At 44.1% G+C, this 25528-nt stretch overlaps 1 protein-coding gene across 1 annotated transcript in view; it reads left to right on the top strand.

Moving 5' to 3' along the window:
* The first annotated feature begins 5674 nt into the window (after positions 1-5674).
* Positions 5675-25528, top strand: part of IGF2R (insulin like growth factor 2 receptor) — a 59690-nt gene continuing 39836 nt past the window's right edge. The window contains exons 1-6 of the mRNA XM_050892964.1: positions 5675-5805; positions 13908-14041; positions 20051-20175; positions 21870-21968; positions 22385-22514; positions 23616-23736. Of these exons, the coding sequence (XP_050748921.1) occupies positions 5675-5805; positions 13908-14041; positions 20051-20175; positions 21870-21968; positions 22385-22514; positions 23616-23736 (740 nt within the window). The remainder of the gene's footprint in view (positions 5806-13907; positions 14042-20050; positions 20176-21869; positions 21969-22384; positions 22515-23615; positions 23737-25528) is intronic.

The raw sequence follows: 25528 nt of genomic DNA, 5'->3' as shown, positions 1-25528 counted from the left end.
CTTCTGTGCTGAGCTGCAACTTACATTGAGATAATTATGTTACAGATGAGGTCCCAGATGCAGAAAAGAGAAACACTTCATCTCCAGAAGTTAAAAACTGATTGGAAAAATCAAGTTACTGGAGAGTAAAACATGATAGATTATCATATCTGGAAAGAGATGGTGATACTTTTGGAGTACATGGTTAATGACAACAGGTAACAGCCTGTAAGTCATGAGGGGGATAGAGGCAACTGTCAGAAAATAATTCTGAAGTAACAAATACATTTGGGGACATTTTCACTTCCAAAGCCTGCCTTGCAAGTGGGGGGCTGTGTTTGCCACCACCACACTTATATCTGCTCGTCTGACAGAATGCTCTCGGGGAACACAGCGAGGTCAGCAAGAGCAGGGTTGCGTTGCCTGCCCATCCAGTATCGGCATAGGTCACAGAACCAAAGGATGGTCGCTAGCTGAAAGATGGATGTCAACAAGAGACCGCAGAGACAAAAGCTCCTGGCAGAAGAACAGAGCAAAGTGTGAAGAGTGACATTGAAGTAAAAACGCCCAGGACTGGGTAACAAGGTTTAAAACACTGAAGAGTCTTTCATTCTACATTTACTGCCTTGGTAAGGTGCTTTGAGGTTAAATCGTTTGTGCTAAATTTCTAGTAAGTACTTCAAATGAAACAGGATTAGCAAAGAAATCAAATCATACTCCTCTGACATAAAAAACTTGTGCTAGTGAAATTTCATTGACTACCAATGAAAGTACCATTGGTTTACTCTGGTGGTTTGTATTTTACAGTTCTTGCTGTACTTGGTGCAACTCCACCAAGTAACCTAGGCCCTAGCTGGTGAATCAGATCCTTCATCATTATAAAATACTGAGTTCTGACTCAAGCATAAATAGCCAAGACTCATATTCCTTGAAAGCTAGACCAAAGATGTGAAAAGAGATGGAGGAATACAGAAAAGCTGCTGTAGACTTGCTCAGGCAATGACTCAAGAATGGCCTTGACTATGGCCGTCTTCTAATCTAAGCCACAGTACGAAACAGTGCCCTTTTCAGCGCACACACCGAGTACAGCATGTAAGGACTTTCCCAACAAGACAGATTTCAAATAAAGTCAACGTGTTTAGACAAAGTTGATATTCTTTTACAGTTTCATTAAACAATATCAGCTAGATTAGGAAATGTCATTAATTATCTCTCTAAGTGCTTTGCGAAGCCTAAACCTAAGTCTGTGAAACAAGGTCATCAGGCACTGTTTTCCTCAACAGTCTTATTTTAAATTGTTATAAAGCAGGGTAACTCATCATAACAAATTAGGAGGTAACTCTTATCAAGAGCTTGCCTTTGAAAAATGCTAGAGAGAAAGAAACAGGGAAGAGTAGAAGCGAAACAGAAAAGGAAGGAAAAGGAGTAGAAAGAATTAGAGAAATGGTGAAAGACTGAACAAGCAGCAAAAAGAACAAGGAGCATTCAGAAATAACGGCAATGGGTGTAAGATTAGGAAGACTAAAGTTTAGGTGTAGCGAGCAAGAAAAAGGGAAAGAAGAGAGAACAACCCACTGAGCGGTGCCTCTGTGCTTTCTGAAGAACAGCACGGCTCCATGGAAGAGCCTTATGAAGTTTTCACAAAGTATAAAAATAATTATTTTATTTAGTGTAGCTTACAGACAGCTAGAAATAAACTGTCCAAACCTCACTGGAGAAAGAATTTCCCACAATCAAATGTAAAAACAGCTCTGGATTCTGACAGAGTTTTTGTTCCTATTTATTGAAAAGACAGAGATCAGATATGAGCGTTAAAGGGAACTGAGACAGTAGCAGTAGAAACGTGCTGCCTCTAAGCCAGCCTGCACTGCACAGCTGACACTGGCCACCTGAAGCAAGACTGTGAATCAGAAGAACGTGAAATGATGTGACATCTGACACCTGGCAAGCTGCAAGGAAGAATCCTAGAGGACCTATGTATTCATCACCTACTCGTGATACCCTGCCTACTGAAAACCATCCATAACTTGGAAGTTTCAGCATGAGTTTCAGGTGTACTGGGATTTACTGCAATGTAACTAGCAGTCATCGTGCTGAGCCTCTCCTGATGAAAAGGAAAAGGTAAGATTACGAGGTTACATTTCAGAATATTTTAACACTGTCCCATGGTATCCAGTTAGCTGAGATGCCTATATCATTAAACACGGGTGGTAAATATTTAAATTATTATTTATAAATGATATTCAGAAAGAAACATTCCTGCCCATTTGCAAAACATAGTTTAGGATACAAAAATGACTGACACACAGCTCCTGCCAATTTTTATGCATGTACTTAGTTTTAAACATGGAAGAAATTCCATGGATCTTGAGAGAACCACTGAATCCCCCAGATTATAAAAGTTAAGGAAAATATATAGGAGATGGAAACAGTCACAGGATTGGAATCTGCAAACTTTTACTTTATAATTTTATTTTAAAGGTATTGGTATTTACAATGTATATTTCAGTATTTATGCAGCTCCATAGCTATCCTTGCTGTGTTGCAACTTTGATTCATTGTTAGGTTGATGCATATGTATTAGTACTGCAGATGAAAGTAGAATTTCTGGTTTTTTCGTTTCTAACTGGGATTTTTTTCTGATGTTTCAATTTCTTTCCTTCTCGTTAGACAGCTGTTGACATACTGTTCTCTGTATGCAAAGAAACTGCTCTGAAGTCTCTGAGCCTTGTGCAAACATAGGGGCCTACGCATACAAAGCAGTACGCAGAACGAAGAATGTAACTAACTTCTTCATTCTTTTGTCAGTAAACAACTTGGAATTAGCTCTTATCAGATAACTGAAATTAACGTTTCTACACTGCCAGGCCCTGACACTGCAGATCTTTATATGCATTCTTAATGTTAGCAAGGCGAGCAGTCACATTGTCTTCAATGGAGTCATTCACATGCTTAAATGTACACAAAGACAATTTCCGGAATAAAGCTCTACTTGCAGAAACTCAGGTAGCTCATAAGACCAGAAGCTACAGTATGTCTGCCTGCACTGCTGTCTGCAGTGAATTTCCTGGTCAATACATTTTTAATTCAACTTGGTAAGCAGAGACAGAATTTACCAGTAGGTCTTATGTATTTGCACTGCTCTGTCTAGAGTGAGTGATGCTGGTACTGCCAGCAGAGCAGCAAAGCTTAAGAAACATAACCACAGAAACAATAAACTTGGTATTCCTTTTGTCTACTGCTTTTGTCTTCTTTTGAGCCTTTGAGTTCATGTCATCAGGCTCATCTTTAAACTATACAGGCTAGACAGAGTCTTAAAAGCAGACAACTGGGATTCTTGGGCAATCAGATTTGGAGCTTTAAGGAATCCACTGAAGGCTAAAACAAAAGAGCAGGAATTGGCAATAATCCATCATATAGTAACAGAAAACCGCCAAGGATAACAGCATTTACCCAGTCCTTTTCAGTAATTTTTTTTCTTAGATTCTGCACAAAGATAGATTGATTATTGTTTCATGTCACAACTCTCTTTCCAGCATAAAGACTGAAGGTCTTCCTCTCTTCATCAGCTGAGGACGTTGCTATTAGGTTAGGCTGTGCTAACTCTAAAAGCTAAGCTGCCACCACAGCTGAACAGACCAACCAATGCAGTCCTCTTTCTGCTTTACATTCCTCTTGCTCCTCTGCCCTTGTGCCAGGATTCACCACTTCACTAAGCTGCTACAACTGCTGAGCCAGCAGAAAACTATTCCTTTTTTTTTCAGCAGGTGATTTTTTTCTGTTGGACTAACGAGTTGAGTTGAATTGAGTGGCTTTACACAAGTACCAGCACATCGCGTGCACGCAGACAGGCAGAGGGGACCAGGGGCTGAGGCCACACGTAGCAGCGGGGAGCCACTGGCTTGACTTGCGCTGTGACTTCTGGCTTCTCTGGTCCAGTGAAATCTCACAGCAGCTAAAGCTGATCTTACTTGGGGCCTCCTCCCCCCGCAGCGCCGGCTACGCCTTCCTCTCCTCCTTCTTGAGCTGGTGCCGGTATTTGTGCAGATACGCAGTGAGCTAGGCAAAAGTCAGGCAACTGATACCGCTGAAAACTCACCTAGAACAACCAAAACAGTATGTTAGTTTTCAGCCGGATCAGCATCTACAACCAGCTGACTGCCCTGTTGCAGAACTAATGCTACTTAAAAGGAGGGAAGTGGAACATGTAACCGAGAGAAAGCAGGAAGAAAAAGAGTAGATCACAGCAGCCTGGAATCAGGTTAAACTGCCATCGAGGCAGATCTTCAGTGCTTATTCCTTTGGATGCCAGGGAAAGGGGCAGAAAAACAGAAACTATGTCAGTTGTAGGCCTTTTGCATTTCTTGGTGCAAATGACTTTTGGAAAGCATTCATAATTAGTGAACAGAATTTCTTCACACAAATAAGGCAGTTTTCTGTTTAATGAGTGTAATTTTTATTTGTCTTTCACTCCCTCCACCTTTATGCCTCTTCCCACTCTCAAAGGTGGGGAGAGCTTTTTAACTGCAGTTTCATAAAAATTAAATGCCAAGTCCCTCTTTTGAATCTTAAGCACCCGTTAAAATTTGCTAAATCCTGGCAATAATCTATTGTACAAGCTCTGGGCCAGCTGGCTCTTCTCAGTAGTCTAGGAGGCAGAGGTGGTACGGCAGTATCTCTTCCACTTCCCTCTGACGAGGCTGCTGCCTTATGCAAGCCTCCCCTCCTGCCCGCCGTCTGAAACGGGGGATAATTTCCACACCACGCCAGCTTCCCTGCTGTAGTAGTAATTCTTGCGATACAACCAACCACGTTGCTGTCATTGCTTCCTCAGTCTCCATCCCTAACGGGTTTAGTTTTCTGGTCTCTCCTAAGACTTCACAGCACATTTTGAGTAACTTGTATAAAACCCCATTTAACTTTTTCCAAACAGCATCTCTCTGACTTGCCCACCGTGCCACTCAGAGTGCATTTCACAGGGTGAGCCTCTGCACACCTAACCCCACCCAAAAGCCAGCCAGCAGCCGGCACAGCACAAGGCCTTGAGTCTCCTGACAGCACACAGCTGGGCAGGCAGTCTGCCTCTCCCGAGGCCGGTGCTGCAGAAGAGGAATGACCCGTCCCCGGAGCTGCCCGTGCGGCAGCTGAGGCAGGCAGCAGGTCTGCTACGAGCACCCACACACCACACCGGGGGATGCAGAGGGGTGGCATCCCGGGCCGCCCGTTTCCCGTGAGCGGGTAGGAGGTACGCAGCTCGGCCTGGCAGCAGCTAGGCCCGTGGTGGGCGCTGGCGGCCGTTACGCACCCGCCCCGGCCCTGACCGACCGGCCGCTGCCTGACTGACTGACTGACTGGCCGGGCCGCGCCACAGCGCTGCGGCCGCGTAACCGCCACCCACCCGCGCGCGCGCCCTCGCGGGGCGGCGGCACGCGGTCAGTGGGCGCGCCCAGCACGTGCAGGGCCGGCAGGTGGGGGGGCAGCGGCAGGCTCCACCCACTCCGCGGCAGGGGAAGGGGCGCACCATGTGAGCGCCGCGCCCGCACATGACGGCGGTCACATGACCGGGGAATGGGCGGACGGGGGTCACATGACGTGCCGCTGGTCGCCGGCGCCGCCTGACTTCCCGGGGCAGCCGCGTCCGCCCGGCCCGGCCCGGCCCGCGCCCATGGCACCCACGGCGCCCCCCTCCCCCCACATGGCGCCGCCCCGGCTCCGCGCCGCCGCGCTCGCCCCGCTCCTCCTCGTCCTCCTGTCGCTGCCCCTGCGGCCGGGGGGAGGTGGCGGGGCCGCCGCGGCCCTGAGCGACTCTTACCGGGACCTGTGCAGGTGGGCAGCGGGGGGGGGCGGTGGGACGGGACGGACGGGACGGGACACGTGGCGGCTGGAGAGGGCCTGCCCGCGGGCAAGGGCTGTAACCGGTGGAGTGTGGGGCGAGGGGGGTCTCCCGGTGCCCGTGCTCGCTCCTGCCCTCCGCGGAGCCGCGTGTGAAGTGCGGGAGCTCAGCCCGGGGGCTCGGCGGGGCGGGCCCCGTCCCCGGGGGGCCCGAGCAGGGCTTTTGGTCGCCCGTTACGATGAGGGTCAGGCCGGGAAATGGCTGGGGGAAGCGCCGGCCGCGGCTGGGCGTGCAGGTGTTCCCAGGCTTAAGACCGAGCTTGGTCCGTAGCGGACGCGCCGCAGCGGCGGGAGGTTCGTGGAGCTGCGGGAGTCTCTTCAGAGGGCGGCCTGAGGGGTGTCAGCGGGCTGGCGGCGCGGAGCGGTTCCCTGTGGGACCTCGTCGTGTGGCTCTCGGCAGATAGAGGAAGTTTGCAGGTGAGAAGATGAGGAGGCTTGCTCTGTTCAAGTCGCCTGCGGTCAGGACTGCTGGTTTGTGCCGCTGTATCCGTTCTAGTGTGAAAAAACCCAAAGTGGTTTGGAAGGGGCATCACTTGGTAGCCTTCTTTTTACTAAGGATATCGCCAAATGCTGTGAAGTGACTTACAGGTGAGTTAAGAAAGCTTTGAGAAATGAGAACGGCTATGTGGAAATGGCCCTATTCTTCATGTTTTGGCACGTTCCTACTGTGCATGCAGCCATGAATTTAGTCTGGCAACAATAACTTGCTAGTCTTCATTTTTTCATTATCTAGCCAGAATATGCAGTGGTACTTCCAGGAATACATTATCTCAATCAAGGGCACTGGGCAGGCACCAATGTGACACAGTGAATGTAGCACTGAGGGCAGAGGTTGGGTCACTGGAGGGAAGGGGCTCTCCTCCTGGTGGAATCTGGGGTATAATACTGTTAAACGATGAAAAAGGGAAAAAGTAGGTTTGCTTGCAAGATTAACCCATGAGGGTGGCAAAAAATGGTTTTGTCAGATGACCACCCTAGTTGTAGAATTGAGACAGAAATGAGAAACTATTGTGTGGCTTCTGAAAGGAATTTAACTCCTCTGATGCTAAAGATTTTTTTAAAAAAAACCAACCCTAAATGACTGGATTCTCAAGCAGTTCCTGTTTTGAGAATAGCATTAAGTCCTATCAATGTCTGTCTTGGTTTTGTTGCATGTCTGTGAGTAGAGGAATATTTGGGAGTGCCATTGAGAGACAGGCAGTCTCTTTTTGGATGCAAATTACTTAAGCTAGTTTCCTTTTGTTACTGGCAAGTGAAAAATAAATTGTGAATAGATAGCATAATCAGCAGTTTTCCTTTTAAGATGGCCTGCTTCAGAAACATGTGCTTGCTGTTGTGCTATGGTGGGAAAAACTGCTTTGAAGGACTTATGCCTAGTGATCTAGAATGGGTAAAGGAAAAAACAAGAACTTGCGGTCTGACAGGTGGCAAGACCCCAGGGAGATGGGTGGTGAAGTGTCATCTCAGGCACAGTTGTAGAAAAGCTACCAAGTGAGGGATGACGCAGTTAGGTAACGCAAACACGCTACTGGCTGATGTCTCGGCCAAAAGATACAACATGGATGTGCAAGACAAGTCCCTGACCAACCTGTTTTTGCAGTGCCTTAAGACAAGGTTTTGATTTGTTTTACAACTGTTCAGAAAACAGTGTCCTGACTTTAGTGTGGCCTAATAGGGCTGGTGAAGCTGCAGCAGCCTCTGTGTCTGGTGTGTGAATGTGAAAAGGTGGGCAAGGAAGGAAAATGTTGGGGATTAGAAGAGGTGCTGACTCACCTTTAAATAAGAGTAGGGTGATACCCAGGCTAGGACAGCTGTCTTGCAGGGAGGAAAGGGTCAGAACTGTTTTGTGCAAGAACTGTGGCGTAAGGCTACTTAAACTTGAGTTAGTGGTTTTCATTGCTTGTTTCGTGTAGCCTTAGTGCTGGTATGCTTGGACAGTCTGGGGAAAGAAGAAAAGCTTTCCTTCTCTGAAACTTTGTCAAATGTCATGGCTTGTAGTGACTGGTTTCATCATGCTTTCTCCTTTGTTCTTGTGTGCTCCGACAGCTGACTCTGCTGTCATGTGCCTTGCAATTAGAATTCTCTTTTTATCGTCTGTGTAGAAGTGTCTCCAGGATTGCTGCAGTATGAGCACCTGGGAAAGAATACAGGGAACTAGTTGGATATAGGAAGTCACTAGCCGGTTCGGTCTCTTTCCCCTTACATCTTTCATGTGACAACACAGGAGAAACAAATTCTGGAGTTAGAGTTAATTTCGTGAACCGTTCTTTAGATCCATCTACTTTAAAAACAAAAGCAAGCTTGACAGTTTGGGTTCACCTTCCGTGTAACATTGGGGAAATTACCGTAAAACTTCCCTTCCCCTCTAAAAAAATTGCAGGACATGTTTGAAGTGTGATGGCAGAGCAGCAAATACAAACTGCCGCCTCTGCCTGCTGTTTTGCGTGATAATCTACCCTGGATAAGAGATGATTTGATGACAGGTAATGTTTTTTTCTACTGTGCAAAGATAGGAGTTGGTGCATAACTTCTATAACTTTTAGATTCCTGAGTGGAAGGAAAACTCCTTGAACTGCTGTACATCACAGGATTGCTATTATGCAGAATTTCCAATTTTGGGGTTGTAAGTCAAGTCTACTTTACATTTAATGTTGTAGTTTTTAATAACACAACTCCTACAGTTGACTGTACGTACAGTTTTGTTCATTCAAACACGGTCTTTTCAGCCTTTGTCGTGAAACCACAGCTGTGCTCTTGTGTGCTGCTGGAAACCCTGGGTTTAGCATTCAGCTTAGCCTTGGTGAAGAAGCATGTGCTGAGTACAGAGCGGTGACCTTTAGGTGAACTTGCTCAGCTCTATTAAGTGCTTTGACATATTTAAGTGGGAGATGTCATAAATAAGTCATTACTGGACTTATTTGCATATGTGCATGGTTGCTTCACATGGCTGGGAAGCTGCCATTATAATGGCTTAAAAGTGATTTCTCAGCACGTGAGCTCGCTATAGCTCTTGCGTTCTTGAACTTCAAATTGCTATCCCTTTTCTTACACGTTCTGTAAGATGATGTAGTAGACGTGGTTTACAGTGTAGCATGAAAGACCAAAGGTCTTTCGAATGGAGAATGCTGAACAGCTTGTGGTGTAACTGTAAGGCTATTAGGTATGATGCATATGCAAGAAAACTTGCCTGAAGACATGCACTGTGCATGATGGTTGGAAAAAGTGACAGGTAAGCTGGAGCAGAGCTAAGCGTAAGTAGGACATTAAAAAACTCTTGAAGCATAGCAATGGCTTTGTACCTTGTGCCATTCAAGCTCTCATTTTCTGTAAGGAGAACTTGCTTTGACATAGAAGTTTCTTTACCATACCTATTTGTGCTAAAATGTTAGCCATGTCTAGTAGTGATTTTTGTGGCAACTAGTGGATCTGAGCTGCCAGCTTCAAATTTGAAGTGGTCATCCTGGAAATTGTTCCTGAGCTTCTCTACCTGTGATCATGCTGGTTGAACCTGCTCATAAAGACCTTCAGGTATTAGTTTCATCTCTGCAGTGTTCTGATAGCTGAGGAGCTGCTGGGCACAAAATTGTGTGGATGCATAATCACATACAGATCTGCTTTCCAACTCTGTGGTTGTAGGTTGCCTTGTCTCTGTGCCGGGTTGTCTGTGTAACACCCCTTCAGCAAAATGAGTCACTTCAGTGCATTCCCCAGAGAGCGAACACATGAACACGTTTCTTTGTGACGATGCTTTACAGCTCTTTGGAGCAGGGTGTACTCTTCTTCCTAGCCATCATCCCTTGGGTGAGAGTTTGAGAACCAAAAACTTGAGCGTGGTTATGAGAATGGTAGCAATAGTCTTTCTGGTGCTGTGTTGCATTTGAAGTGGTTCACTAGTGCTCAGACCTCAAAGTGGCTCTGGCATGGGGACGCACGTGCTGTGACAGCCGTTAGCTGTCTGTACCTTGTCTGACTTCAGTGCCTGAGCTACTGATCTGCAAGGTAAACTAGACTTGCTAATGCTCATATCCCTTTTCCCTTTCTCATGTTATTCTTTCCATGAGTTGCTGCTTTGCTTTGGCAAAAAAATGCAGAGCTCTCTTTTGATCTTACGACTTGCTGAAAAGTCGTTTAATTTTCTTTTTCATGCTGTCGCTTCAGTGTCTTAAAAACAAAGCTAGGTAGCTGGAAAGGCTGACCTACAGGCAAGGTTATTCCCAGTAACTCGGTTGGACCTTGCTTGCACACCTGCTTTCGACAGTGGCCTGGGTTGGCGCTACCTCCAGCAGGGGAGCCTGCCTCCCTGCCCGCCTGCCTCCCTGCCCGCCTGCCTCCCTGCCCGCCTGCCTCCCTGCCCGCCGCTGCTGGTGCGTGGCCAGAAACCACTGTGAGCCAGACCGGGAACTGGCCGGGCTCAGTCCCCTCTCCACACACATGCGCACACACCTGTTGTTTTTGCTGAGTTAATTTTGAGAGAGGTCCAGCTTGTGTCAGGCGCTGAGGCCAGCAACATGCAGGGGAGGAGAAGGGGAGGGGAGAGGAGGAGAGCCTGTCCTGGGGGGATTGACGTGGGTGTATGTTTCAGGCCTCTAACTGTGAGATAGTCCGTGGTTCGGTTTATCTGGAAACAGGTGTCATGTGATTTCAGCAAAAATAACTGTTTGACAGTTTTAATCAAGGCAGATGCCATGTTTGAGCCCAGATCGTGAACTGCACCGGAAATGGCTGCTTGAACGGTGTCATCCATGAGGTAGTGGCTGTATTGAGCCCCCTGGATAGAGGGTGCATCGCACCCCACCCCCTGACCACAGCTGTTGCTTTTCAAAGCGGTTGGTATAACAGCTCCCTAAACTAGCTCAACTGCATTGAATCTGGGGTAGCTTAAGCCCTTCAAACAAGAAAACTTCGGCTGGCCCTGGCGAGGGGGTAATTACATGAGGTGCCAGTGCTCATGGAGGTGAGTGCTGAGCAGCTGGAGGAAGCTAGTTCGTGTGCCTCAGCCATGGTCAGGATGGGTGATGTGATTGCCAACAGATTGTTTCCATTACGGGATGCAGCGGAGACGTCAGCTTGTATCTTCTTGGAAAGTAGAGCACATGCAACTTGAAACTATTCCCAGGCACTGACTTAATGCCAGGAGTCTTATTTGGGAGAGAAATAATTCTTGCTTTTACTGTGAAAGTGTATTTTGCATCTCTCTGATGAGAACAGCTGCTTAGGCTACATCCAGCCTGCTGTTAACTCCCAATGAATAAATCCTGCCCTGCTCCTCCCACCCATTAAAAAAAAAAAAAAAAAAAAAGTCTCTTGAACTTCCTTGAAAGTAATACTGCTCTGAAACTGCATTAGATTTTCATTTTTGTGTGCCGCTGAAGTTGTGGTTTGGAACATGATTAAACGTGGGATTTCTTAGTTCCTTTCTGTGGACTGTTTTCAAGGACTCCTCAGCCTTCCCTGTCCAGGGGCCTGTGAAAGGGCGGGGGGAAGGCTGGCTTCACTGACTGCTTTGCTTCTGTTCTCTAAGCTGCTCATCTTGTTTCTCTTTTGCTTCTGGTGTGTGGGTGAACAGACTTGAAGATGTTGATTTCCTCTGTTGCACAACATGGAACTGGGAAAGCAAACCCCTAATCTTTCACAGAGTGATAATTCTGTTGTGTGAAGGACTTAGATTCTCATTCAGTTCACAAACGGATTTTAATTTGCAAGTTATCTAAAAAAAACCCAAACAAACCCCACACTGAAGAACACTCTAGCTTGATCAAAAACTTCGTGCCTTAGTATTATATCTTACCTTTTTGTTGTCTTCCAAAACAAGTCAAAAAAGAATACTGGAGCCTTTGGGATTTTTTCAGTGAAATGCTAACTTTCTGGGGCTTCATTGTGAAGAAATTGTGTTTTGATTGAAATGCATTTTCTGCTGGAGGTAAAAACGGCTTTAGTCTTAATCTCTTGCTGTTTTCAGAGCCCTTGAAGGTAGAGTCAGGTTCTTCTAAATTTTGTGTGTGTGTGATTGTGTGTTGGTAAGCTTTCTCCCATTCCTGAACTTTGGTTATTCTGTACTGTAGCTTAATTCTCATCATCATCCTGCATTGGGATTGTCTTTATCCACGTCAGAAATGCAAGAAACTGGCTCAGAGCACTAACCAGTATGATTGTAAAATGTCAGCTCTGCCTGCTTATGAGGAAAGAATAATGGCAAGTGTTTGTCTAGGATTGAGAAACAGTCCTTGAATCTGATTAAAAAGTAATTTTATTGGTATTTTAGGTATGACTCAGTACCTGGTAAGTTATTTTTTTGAGCCTTATATTATATTTGAGCCTTTATATCCCAATATGATTAGGATATAAAGATTTTTTTTTTTCCATTCGCAGAGAGAACTCTTGTAGTTGTCCCTAACTTGTTCCAGCCATTAGCAGACTGAAATTAATAAGGCTGCTGTAGTACAGGGAAGCCAAGAACCCTGTAGTCAGTAATTAAACGGAAAAGTGTGTGGTATTTTACTGCCGGCTCTTTGATTAGAGATGGGATGCACTGGATTTGAGAGGAGTTCTTGGAGGATTCAAAATCTAGAGTAAAGCAGCTGAACTGCTGTTGCCCCTTCCTCACCCAAGGATTGGGCTTCAGAAGTGGAAAAAGAATGGGTTCTCCTCCTGGGGGGATCTGGGGTATGATAATGTCAAGTGGTACAACACCTATGAGCTAGAGACTAAGGCAAAGAAACCTTATGGGTGAAGCTTCTGGTAAACTTCTAATTTCTTGATAGCTGAGAGAGCAGAGTTGAGCTCCCTTGCTGGATTTGGTACTAATCTGTAGATTAAGACAAATGCTTCTATGGGTCAGATAGATGCATCTAAGCCCTGTGTGAGTTGTAAATAACAGGAATATCTAATAAGTCACTGTGCTGTCCTCAGTTTTCTGATGTGATGGCTCTCTATTAAATCCTACTGAAGTTTCCACTTGAGATAGAAGGGAAGCTGGGGAATCTCTTATGTTGCAAAAATCAATATCGTCCAGAGGATGCAGGCTGCTGCCAGAAGAGGTGTAGCTGAGCCACACTGGCAGCAAATGTTTGCTGAGCTGTGCCTTTTTAACAGACCTTGGCCAGAGCACTGTGCTAGTAAGCCAGGCTGTCTGAAGAGCTGCTAACTCCAAACTAGCTGACCTGGGCCTGCCTCGAAACTGGGTGGTGCTGTGTCATGCGGCTGACCACATCTCACTGCATGAATCCTTGCTCTACCTCTGAACTCCACTGCATTTGATTTTTTTCTTCCATTACTCTGATTTCTTCTCCATTGTATTTAACCAGAGCTTCATGTTCCTTTATCAGTGTTTAGACAGCTGACTTTCTGATATGGCTGTAGCTAGCTAGTGTGATCTTTCACAGAGTCTCTCGTGGATAGCTCTGCTTGCTTTCCAGCTTCTGACATCACCCTTCAGAAACTGTCCTTTCAATATTGAGATAGAGATATATCTATAAAATGCATAAAGGTGCAGCTAGGCCCTAATAAGCATTATTAGCATCTTTCAGCCTGAATGCTGTGAGAATCTCAACCCCAATTTTGACCCTGAAGCTAGGTGGCTCTGCTGCTTGACAGGCAGGAGGAGACTGGCTGCTCTATTCCACTCAGACTTAGCGCTTCTGCCACTGTTATTGGGTATTGCTAAAGTGCAGTAGTGTGCAGCCTGCCAAAGGTGTTTGAGAAGTTTATCAGGTTCTCAAGGAAGAAGGTTCACCACCTGTGATATACCTAGTCAGAGTGGTCTTCACAGAGATTTGATGGGGAAGAATGGGCAGTTGGGTGTTCAAGAAAGGGAAAGATGGACCTGATATATACTCCTCAAGTGGTTAAATCTGTTTTGTTCTTGGCCCTGACACAATAACAATTATTTCTGGTATTTATAGATCTAGAACACAAATATAAGACTCAAGTTAGTGGTGCTCTTAGCTTTATAACTTGGTTATTTCAGGGACTGGTGTCTAGAGGATGGCAGCGCAGACAATATGAATACCAACTGACAGGCTTTTTTTTCTTTGCAGTTACACATGGGAAGCAATTGATGCGGACAAGCATGTGCTTTATAAAATAAACTTCTGTTATGGTGTTGAAGAGTGTGGAAGATCAAGTGCAGTCTGTGCATATGACATCAATAAGAAGACGTATCTGTCCGTAGGTAAGTAAACAAGTGTCTTTCCTCATAAGTAGTTCAGAGACATGTTAATGGATGGTCTTATAACTATTGCAAACTTTGACATGTTAGCAGAGATTTTTTTCTTCTCAGAACAGTGTAAAGCTTTTTTCTGTTGTAGATTTACTGGGGGGATTTGGGAAAACATGATCTGATTGCAGATAATAGCTTCACAGGACAGTGAAACTTACCTTACGGTCTAGTTAACTGTAATCTAGTGTGAAACTATGCAAGGCTATCTCAAGTAGATATAAGTGCATCTGCCTGTGGCAGGATATGCACTGTGCACAGCCTTGTTTGAAGCTTGATACTGAACACAGGATAAAGCTTGAGTTAGAGCTCTAAACTATACCACAGCCTAGCCTGATGTAACATCAGCTCTTTGTTCAGAGTCAGGTTACTCTCTGTAATGCAATCTTGGAGTATTGCTAAGCTTCTGGGATGTCGTCTTTAAGTTGTTACACACAGAAAGGAAGTCAATTACATGTAGTCCTCTGTTTTCAGTTACACTTGTCAAATCTGGTGGCTGCTTCAGTAGTTCACAGATGTCCTTGGTATTCTGAGGAGTGGTGGACTTCTGCATGCTGATCTAAATATGAAATTGATGTATTCCTATACATATGCTTGCTCATGATTTCATTGGTCAGAAACACCTTGTGCTCTGAACAGTATTTGTGTGCTTATTTTCATGGATGCTTGTCGCTTTCAGGGTCACTTCTGTGCTTCAGCTAATGAAACAATAATATATGAATACTGATGAAGAGGTTTTCTGATAGTTGACTGTTACTTCTAATAGAATAAAGCAATAGCTTTCTGAAAAGTAGTATCTATTCAGACTGCCTCTTAGTACCTGCAGAGCTGAAGTCTGAATTTAACATGTTTGCCAATCTTGCCTTCCATTGGCAGACAGCTCTTATGAGAAGCTATGAGTCTTCAGTAAAAGTGTTTGAGCTTGAACTGCTGGAAAATGATGAGGAGGAAGATGATTCCTGCCTGTATGCAGATGCACAGCAGCTAGTCAGCCTCCTTTCTCCCCACCCCTCTCCATTAACTGTAGAGATACTTTGGTTTCAGGCTGTGGTCAATCAGTGCTTTTCAAACAAACTGCTAGTGTTGCGACCCAGGCTTATAAAATCACTGGGTGCATGAATAAAAGTATATCTCGGTTCATGGCTGCATGTTTTTTTTTATGTAGTGCAGTATATCCAAGCTCCAGAGTTTTCTGGGATGACTAGTTAGATTGCATTTGAGTTCAAACTGCAATTGCATGTAGTAGCATCTTCTACTCTGAGGAGCATAACATCTCAGACCCCTTGATGCTGTTAATGTGTTTCATTCCTAAAGTGTACAGCAAGAATTTTGTTTCCTGCTGATGTGGGTCTCAACTCATGTGCGGTTGAGGCTTCAGTTGCCTGTGGATTAAAAAAGGAAGCAGCATCTGGGCATCTGTTTTAACCTGCTTTTTTGAGTGAGACTGGAATGTGGCAGGTTGAGTGAGCTTGAGGAAGCCTGTTCTCCCCAGGGAAGTGTGAGACCTAGAGGCTTGTGTAGGTTTTGTTCCACGCTTCTTGTGGAAAGAGGAAGGGAGAACAGAGCTGGGTGATGACCATGAGCAGTATCAAATATTCCACTGTATGCAAATCTTGAGTGTCTTATTGCCTGACTGCTACTGGATGAAGAGGATTTGGCACCAATCATAACTTGGTCTTGCAGAGGCTGTTTGAAAGGGTTAAGCCACAAATCCTGTTAAAGTAAGATATGTTTTTAACCACCCTGCAATAAATTAAGAAATCAAGGCAATGCAGTTAACATTGACATTGAATTTTGCTTTGTTTTATTGGTCAAATTGTCTAAGTTTTGTTCTTGTTCATGGTTAGTCTGAGACTGATTAGTGATGCCTGCCATGCTTCATTGTACTGCCTCCAGTTGCACTGGAGCTTCAGCACCATCACACTGAGTTGAGATCATGCTAATGGGTTATCAAGCTTCTTGCTTGTCAAAAAAAAAAAAAAATCACTCTTAATGAGAAAAGAAGAATCTCTTTGATCCAGGTCTAGGCGTATGTAGACTTCCAGTGTAGATTCCAGTTACCTAAAACAGCTAAGCTAAATACTTGTTTTCAAGCAGTCTAGCTGATATGAGATTACTTGTATGCCAAATCTGAGTGCAGCTGAAGGGCTTTGATTTGGGGGAAGGGCAATTTGTCAGCTGAAACTTTGCTAAGTTGTAAGCTTTCTTGAAATATGGGCTTAATCAGATCTCTTCATTCTTTCAGAAAAAAATTTTCACTGCAAACAGTAGTTTTGTTTTTAAATATCAGCTATGCAAGGGATGGCAGCTGTAGGATTGGTTCTGTTTGTTGCTCCCAGCTTTGATAGGTGGTAAGGCTGTATGCTCTATGACAGTAATCAGCCTGTATCCAAGGGAAGCCTTGTGGCAACATTAACTGTGTGTCAGTGTGATGTGCCAGGGTTGGCATTGAGACCCCAAAGGCCTCTCCTAGAAAAAGCTCTTCAGCTTTATTGATTGACCGTAGAAGTTTTCAAGGTGTAGGCAAATGCTTAGTTCTTGAACATCAGCGAGGATGGAAATGACGTGGTACTTATTTAACTTAGTGTGACACCTAGTGACTCGTGTGCCATTTAGCTAGACTACTACTAAAATTAAAAGTGGAAATATTACTGTAACTGTTTGTTAACCTGAGTGGTGAAATGTGCACTTTGTCCAGCTGCAGTAGAAGGACTGGACATGAAATGATAGCTGCCACCTAAATGCCCGCTTCTTCTGGACAACTGATTGGATGTCTTCCATGATGGCCTTTTGCCTTCCAAACAGCTGAACAGATGAAGGAGTCAATGAGCAAAAGGTGTTGTGGACAGTGCCTTTGATACTGATTTAGCACAACTGTGCGATGCAAAGTATCTGATGCTAATTTTTGTGAGCTGTACTAGCTGATTTGTAATGTGTTACTTTGGAAGGAACACATCTCTAAAGTCATGAAGAAACATGAGCGATCATTAAAGAGGGAGCTTGATGTTACGGTAAAGGTGGTTGCAGAACTGGTGCTCTGGAAGGAAGCTCATGGGAAGCTGATGGTGTGAGGGGATGGTTCATGAGACTACTTACTTTGTGAGCAGGGATGGGACGAGTCATGTGCCACTGAAGAGATTCTTGCTAAAACTTACAGCAAGTTCCCAAACTAGTTCTAAGCATGCAAGGGGGAAGAGAGCATGCGTATTGGCCTGTAGTAAACAAGATGTGCTGGCTTAACTTGATTTTTCTTGAATATCATTTTAACTGAGGAAATTGGAGTCAGCTCACAAGTGCCTTTAGTGCAATGTAGTGTATTCTTAGAGCTGAGAGAAAACTAATGCTTACAGAGCATTGAGGTAAGTCCTCAGATGGTGCTGCCATAAGTTCTCGGCTAAGTTGGGGCTTATAACTGTATACATTTATAACAGGAGAGTTTTTAATCGTGTGCATATTGTTACTATACACAGCTCTTGCCTAGAAAGTTGCCTTGGCTTCCTTCTGCTAATGTAGAGAAGAAAAGAGGACACTTTGCCAGCATCTTCTAAGCAATGATGTAATACGTAGCACTCTTGCTCTCAGAGTAGTATGTAGCTCTTAGGTTTGAGAGAGCTGCATGGCACCTTTGCCAGCATCAGTGCTGGAAGTCTTAAAACATGAAGATAGCCTTTTGATAACAAGAGTGTCAGGAAATATGAAAGGCAGAAACCACTGACAGCCTCCAGGTGCCTGGAAGGTGGCACTGAACCGTGGCGGTGGTAACGTGCTTCACTGTTGCAGGTTCTCAGCCTGGCACATATCCTGCGCACATGCATGCTGCCGTTCTGTGCTGACATGTCTCCACTCTTACCTTCCCTTGAGAAGGCAGAGGGTTATTGAACGGTCTGTAATACTTGTCGCTCTGGTTATACAGGGGATGCTGTGAATGGCTGCTTAGGTATGAGCGTCCTAATGTGCCTTCCTGTAATGCAGTTAGTGTGAGCATATGCAGCATGAATAGAAGAGCGCTGAGCTACTGAGGGGATGCTGTGTGGGTTAACGTCAAGTTTCCATTCTGATTGCCACCATTTCAGCCTTACCTGCAAGTTTGGTGGCTATAGTTGCTTTCTCTCTGCTGCAGTTCAACAGAATATTTTTGAGGTTCTTGTACCCTCTTCCTGCCCAGTTTGCTTACTCCTGCTCCTTTTGCTCTCAAGACTATATTACTTGGGTGTAGTGTAGTTTTGCATGCCTTGAGTGAGGAGATAACAGGCTGGACAAAGTTCCAGCAAGTGTGTTTTTAAGATGAAGCAGCTTTGCATCTATGCAAATGTGTTATCTGCAGTGCTTACACATTTGACTTGCTTTCTCCCTAGTGCAGACATCAACAAAAATGGAAAGGGGGAAGCTGATCAATACTTGCATTTTATAGCATTCTCTATAGTTCAACCCAAACTCTTTGCAGAATTAAAATGTACCTATCAAAAATGGACAGGCTGGAGTTAGCATGCTAGATCTAAAAGGGCTTGGTGTTTAATGCTAACCAAAATAGGTTTGAGCAGGAACATTTCAGTGGCCTGAGCTGGTGCTCATCATGACTTGAAGTGTGCTCCACCTTTCCCTTTCATGTCAGGTGCTGGGGAGGAGAGAGATGCGCAGTGACATAGCACTGACCCCAGCCTTCATGCAGCACATGAGCTGTGCTAAAGGGGATGGGAGATGCAGGGGGATGTGCACTGGATGCAGTGGATCCAGAGGCAGTGGATCTGTGTTGGGTTCTGTCTGTCTGCAGGCAGCGCCAGTACAGTGGCTGTGCCCAGGCACTAGTGGGTTCTTCATTAAGTAGACTTAATTTAAGTAGAGCTGGCAATGTATGCATGCAGCCCAGAAAGCCAACTGTATCCTGGGCAGCTTCAAAAGAAGCATGGCCAGCAGGTCGAGGGAGGCGATTCTGCCCCTCTACTCCGCTCTGGTGAGACCCCACCGGGAGTACTGCATCCAGCTCTGGAGCCTTCAGCACAGAAAAGACATGGACCTGTTGGAGTGGGTCCAGAGGAGGGCCACAAAAATGACCAGAGGGCTAGAACACCTCTCCTGTGAGGACGGGCTGAGAGAGTTGGGGTTGTTTAGCTTGGAGAAGAGAAGGCTCTGGTGAGACCTTATTGCGGCCTTTCAATACTTAAAGGGGGCTTATAAGAAAGATGGGGACAGACTTTTTAGTAGGGCCTGTAGCGATAGCACAAGGGGTAATGGTTTTAAACTAAAGGAGGGTAGATTCAGACTAGATGTAAAGAAGAAATTTTTTATGAAGAGGGTGGTGAAACACTGGAACAGGTTGCCCAGAGAGGTGGTAGATGCCCCATGCCTGGAAACATTCAAGGTCAGGTTGGATGGGGCTCTGAGCAACCTGATTTAGTTGAAGATGTCCCTGCTAGTTGCAGAGGGGTTAGACTAGATGGCCTTTAAAGGTCCCTTCCAAGCCAAACCATTCTATGATAGACTCTCTCTCATATTGTGCTGACACTATTTGTATAAATGGCATAAAGGCTGAGAAGCTGATAAATAGCAGCTGGTGGGAGGAAGGAGTGAATTGTAGTACTTGAAACTAGTTGGTAACGGTTTTCTGATGGAGTCCATTAGCCCTTGTTCCTAAGGCAGTGACTAGTTTGTGGTGGCACCTGCTGTTGGGCTTCTTAAGATTCAAAGTGTTTGCTAAAAACCTTTGAGAAAGTAGAAGTGTGGTTAGAGATGTCAAACACTATCTTAACTTGGATCTAGTCTTCTAAATCACAAGAACCGCAAGGAAGGTCTTCAGTTGTACTCTGTTCAAAGACTGTCTTCAAGTGGACTGGTATGTCTTGTGCTGCTCAGTGCTTGAAATTAGAGCTTGTCTGAGCTTCTGTGAAGGCACTGTATTATGTATTATGATAACCCCTCTTTTCTTTTTTTCCTTTTTTTTTTTTTTTTTTTAAAAAAAACCCCTAGGTGACTTAGGCTTGCAGAAAGTTTCTAAAACTCTTCTGGAACTCAACACTACACATAACTGCTCGCAGCAAGGCAGTCAGCACCAAATTCAAAGCAACATTAACTTCCTGTGTGGGAAAACACTGGTAAGTCTAAATCACCTGTTCTTATCTTCAATGGAAATGGCATGTATTTCTAACTTGCTTTTTAAGGAGACTTGCTGTACTCATAGATGTACTAATTACTGACCTTCATAGCTTAAGGAAGGGCCAGTTATGCTTTAGTACCAACTTAAGGTCATGATCTACTGTGGCTTTCAAAATTCAGTCCTGGTAGAAAATAATTGCAGATCTGCAGCTTAGCTCTGATCATGGGTTCTTCTGGGTCTCTAATGTTTTCACAGGGATTGCACTGTAGTATTTTAATAGCGTAATGGGGAGGAATGAGTCAACAGTGTAACAGGGTGCTGTAACAATGAGAGCTATTGTTTAAATGTTGGCTGTGCCCAAGCTGTGGACCTAGCATGGCTGTTTCATAGAACAGCATTGAAGAAAATGACTGACCTCTGTTACGGATCAGCATAGCTGACAATGGTAAGCGTTAGGTTTTGTCTGTACATCGTTGAACTAACAGTGCTTACACGTCCAGCTGGGCTTCTGGGGAAGTAGTTGTTCGTGACAATCTGCTTCAAGTGTGAATGGAGATCCCTGAAAGGTTCCTAGGGACGTGTGTGCATGCAGTTCACCTCCATGTGCTTTTGGAGTTACACCTTCCACACACTTAACTGATACCACAGCTTGGTCTTCTGTACAGACTGTGATCAGTTTACATATTTGTGTATCAGAGATAAGTACTTATTAGTGCCACTGTTGGCACTGATGATGCTGTTGCACACCCCCTCTTGGAAATCTAGCCAATTCAAACAAAGTGCCAGTGCAGCAAAGATTTAAATGCTTCCTGTTCTGTTTCAGCAGATGACTCTTTAAACTAAATTAAAAATTATTGCTCAACTCCAGCTGTAACACCAGATCATAACTATCTTCAAACTTCTTCTAGTTAGGATAGTTCTAACATTTATTCTTCATGTGACCTAGTAAAAGGATTTTGTAATAGTGTCTGGAACAACTTGTTTCCAGCACTTTTATGGCAGGGTTAAATGGGGAGGGAATCAGTTTAAATATGCTACAGTACTTCTAGCTGAGGTGATGGAGGGAGAATGGAAGAATCTGATTGTTGTCTTTCTCGAAGTAGAGACATGCAGTTGAGCATCCAGCCCTGAATTGTGGTAGAACCCCCATCTTGAAATAGATACAAATGTGTGTAACATGAGCTTATAAAAATAAGTAGCTGAGATCAGAGGTATTCTTTCTGTGTAGCAGAGGAAATTGCTAATCAGTCGTCTTTGTAGGATAAAAGACCAGGAACTGGTAAACCATGCATTGCCTTGCTGTTCACCTATTTATACACTTTTGTATTGGTGTTTTCCTTTCTAGTAACTAGATGTGACTGGTGCTTCTGCCAATATCAACTGGCATAGTGAGCACTTCTAAAAGATGTAGTACAATTACTGCATATTAGGACTGGCACATGTTAATTTGAGAATTGGTGCATATGGAGACTGAGAACGATTTGGCACCCTGCATCTTCCTGAGTTTACCAACAAAGCTGTTAAATAACAAACTTGCTGTTAACAAGTGCTATTAAGAAACTCTATGTCCTTCTTTTGTGACATGCTGTATTCTGTTTTTCTTAATCTCTTGAATGCACTTCTTGCTGTCTACAGATGTAAAATAAAACTGAAGTCTGTTTTTCAAATAATTATTTTTTCTCCTTTAAATAGGGTACCCCTGAATTTGTAACAGCAACAGAGTGTGTGCACTATTTTGAATGGAGGACCTTTGTGGCTTGCAAGAAAGACTTATTTAAACCTGTGAAAGAGGTAATCTCTGTACTATCCACGCAGCAGTTACTCTTCACACATCTGGCACTTTTACTCTAACCACCTGTCCCCACCCCAAATGAATCCCAACAACCTCCATAAACCTAAGTTTTTCATAGGCATATAAAGCATCTGTTGGACGTTAGTGGAGCTAAGAATTTTAAATAACTCTTCAATCTTTTTTGTGATCTGGATGGTTGTTTATAGTAAAACTCTTCTAAAACTAGAGCAGAACAGTCTAACTTTGGATGCCTCATTTTAGTCAGCGTATCTAGCTTTAAGTCTAGCTTTAAGTATTTGAGCTTCCAGAAGTAAAAACCTTTTCCACATATTGGCTTAGCTTTATATATGCCTGTTCATAACTTCTCCCTACTTGTGTAGCATGGATTGCATGTAATTTTTTGTTGTTGTTCTAGGTCCCTTGCTATGTGTTTGATGAAGATTTGAAGAAACATGACTTGAATCCTCTCATCCAAGTTTCAGGACAGTACTTGGTGGATGATTCTGATGATGATTCCTTGTTCATAAACATCTGCAGGGACTTAGGTGTGAATACTTGCTTGTCACCTGTCGGTGTATAAATTTCTAGTAGTGTGGTTCTTTTCCAGTGTCTAGGTTGAGGTTGTCCTATAACCAAAGATCAGTATTTTAGGACTTGCAGTATTGTTTCAAGCTACTTTTGATGATTTGAAGGCTGCTTTCTGTGAAGCCAAGTTTTACTCTCCAACTATTGAGGTGTTCAGAGATACACCCCTTCTGGATGGGCAAGTACCGTTAGAAAAGTTGACTTAAACTGGACTGAGTGGAAGAGCTCAGCTTGTCTTGTAGCTGCTTCTGTTTACTGCCAAATAGGACCAAGATGGTTCATAGCACTTCATGTGCTCTAAATTTATTACTTTGGGCTCCAGTTCAGGCTGTTGCTTAGTTCCAAGTGAATGTCCTGAGACGCATCTAAAATAGTGTTTAGGTGCTTGGGTAAGTAATGGTGCATAGCTAGCACTTTCATGTCAGTTGGCAGCTATATATGTAACGAATTAAACCCACAGAATCACTCATTTGGAACTTGCTGAAAAGGCTAGTTTAGCTGTATACTCCCACTGTGTTTTTTCACTCTGCAGTTAAATATGTATTTTGTGCCCCTGTCAAGGGTTTAATATTTCTAGTTTTAGTGGCAGGTCTGTTGTTTTAAAAATACCACTAGTCTGAAACTTTTTTGCTGACAGCTTTGAATAAGATGTTTTATAAGAAACAAAGGAGGGGAAAAAACCTTTCCTGTGAGGAGGGGTTACCCATTACTTGGTATCCTTTTGGTGTTGTGGGGGAAAAAAAAAATACTTGGCACACTTCTAGAAGTTCTCAAAGCCCTACACATCCAGCAGCTGTACTAGCAACTGGTAACTAGCTGCAGCTACTTTGGCAGGAAGGATGAATTTGCTGTCCAAAAACAGAGCAGCATGAACTGTCACAAGCGCTTCAGGTTTTGTCTTGTCAGTTTCACATTTTAATGTAACCCGTTTTAAAGGTATTTTTAGAAAAGGGTAAAGCAATGAATGGTAAGTGAGCCCACAGATAAAATGGCAAGATACTTCAGGTAGAGCAGGGCTTAGAAACTGAGTCCTGTATTCTATTTTCTATATTCTATAACAGGAAGTTCAAGTGGAGAGACCAGAAACTGTCCTGCTGGCAGTGCTGCTTGCTTGTTACATGAAGGTCAGGCGTATGATGTTGGCCATCCACAAGAACAGCTGAAGCTTCATGACAAAGACAGGTATGTCATTTTTGTGGTGATACTTCTGTGAACACTTCTCAGTCATCTGGGCTGGAAAAAGCAGTCTTAGTAACAGATGAGTCTTCTAAAACTTAACATCAATAACACTTCAATTTTGAAGCACCGGCAGAAAAAATTTCTTAAAATACTGGCAGGGCAGAATCTTTTTCAGGCATCCTGTTGTACTGCCATAACAGATCAAATGTTCTTCTTCATTGTGAGAGGCTCTTTTTTACAGAATTGCAAAACTCTCAGAAGTGAGGGATGATTGCTGCGCTCTGCCCACAAGCAGAATAGTGAGATTTGACCCCTTCTGCCTGCTGTCTGAGGGCCCACAGGGTAAATGCACTTGGCTCTGGGGGGGCTTATGCACTGTATGTGGCTCACTCTAGGGCCCAGGAGTGCAAGTTGAGAATAGGCCCAGATGTTGCCCTTCTGTATTTTTTGCATTAATGAGTTCTTAATAGAAGAAATAGATAAAGAATGCAAGGCTTATTGTTCTTGGTGGTGGCAGAGCTGGGACTAGGAGAAACTGTTTTCTGATGCTGCCTCTGTTCTGTTTGCTGCCTTTTGTGCTGGAAGTGTAGCTTGAAACAAACAAACAGAAACCTAAAACAACCAACCAACCAACCCACCAAAAAACCACCCAAACAACCCAATGTGGCTCAGGGGACTTACTTAACATGCTGACCTTTCTGAGCTCAGGTCATCTGAGCCTGCTTACCTTGTCTGTAGGGTCAATAGTACCCTGTTGACTTCTGCAGTACTCTTTTTATCTCAGATGCAAGATGAAGAAAACGAGTGGAATAAACCAGATTAATAACAGAGAGGCCAAAGGTTCTGGCCTATCAGTGATAAGTTTGAGGGTTTTCTTTTAGTTTACAAATGAAGTTGTTAGTCCTTCGTTGCAGGGCTTTTCCCCCAGCATGAAACAAGAGGCTGAGGTGTTCTGTACCAAGGCAGAAGCTTACATCTGAGGAAGCACAAGCTTGTTCTCATATTTAAGTGCAACTAGTACTCTATAAAAGCGCTGGCAAGAAAGCTTTATCTTATCCCTGCTAGGATTGAAGAACTCTTCATTGCTTGAGGAAAATTCATTGTATGTGCTCAGAGTAGGGTGGCCTGAGAAGGGAGTGAGATGATTGTGTATCTGTGCCCTACGATGTAGAGAGCCAGTTAGAGGTGTGGCTGACCTGAAGCCAGACTGTCAACCCTCTGCGAACTGTTGTCTTCTGCCTGTTAGACTGCATAGAACAGTAATGCTTAGTGGGGAAATTGTGTTGATCTTCTTGTTCTCTCATCCAAGTCATCTTGCACTTTGTCTCTCCCTGTCGGATAGTTACCATGTTTCATTCTTCTACTCCTGCCTCATATGATCTGTCCCAGTTGCCTTGCTCCTGTCAATTTCCTAATAAGTTCATCTTGCTCCTAATTCTGGGGGCTGAATGGAAAGGGATTATACATACAAAGGTGTTAAAGTATAGGAATGTGGTAAAACATGAGTGGTTATTACTTCCAAAAGTTGTGAGAGTGTTTATCACATCTGCTTTCCAGCAGTTTGAGAGCAAAGCTGAGAATATTGTTGTGACTATGAGCTAAGTTCTCGCTACAATGTGGGTTACAAGGCATTCAGCATAGCCTTAACTGGGGTGCAAGAGGATGCTGTATTAAGTAATTTTGCTGGGACTGTTTTAATCTTTATTTTAGTTAACTGTAAGGTTAAAGAAATAAAGACCTCCATGAAAGTTGCTTTCAGGAGCAGGGCTACTTTGGTATATTCTGCCTGGGTATC

This window comes from Gymnogyps californianus, chromosome 3 (genome assembly GCF_018139145.2).
Source record: "Gymnogyps californianus isolate 813 chromosome 3, ASM1813914v2, whole genome shotgun sequence".
Classification (NCBI taxonomy): domain Eukaryota; kingdom Metazoa; phylum Chordata; class Aves; order Accipitriformes; family Cathartidae; genus Gymnogyps; species Gymnogyps californianus.
The sequence above is the reverse complement of the archived record's forward strand: the minus strand, read 5'-3'. Positions and strand labels throughout refer to the sequence as shown.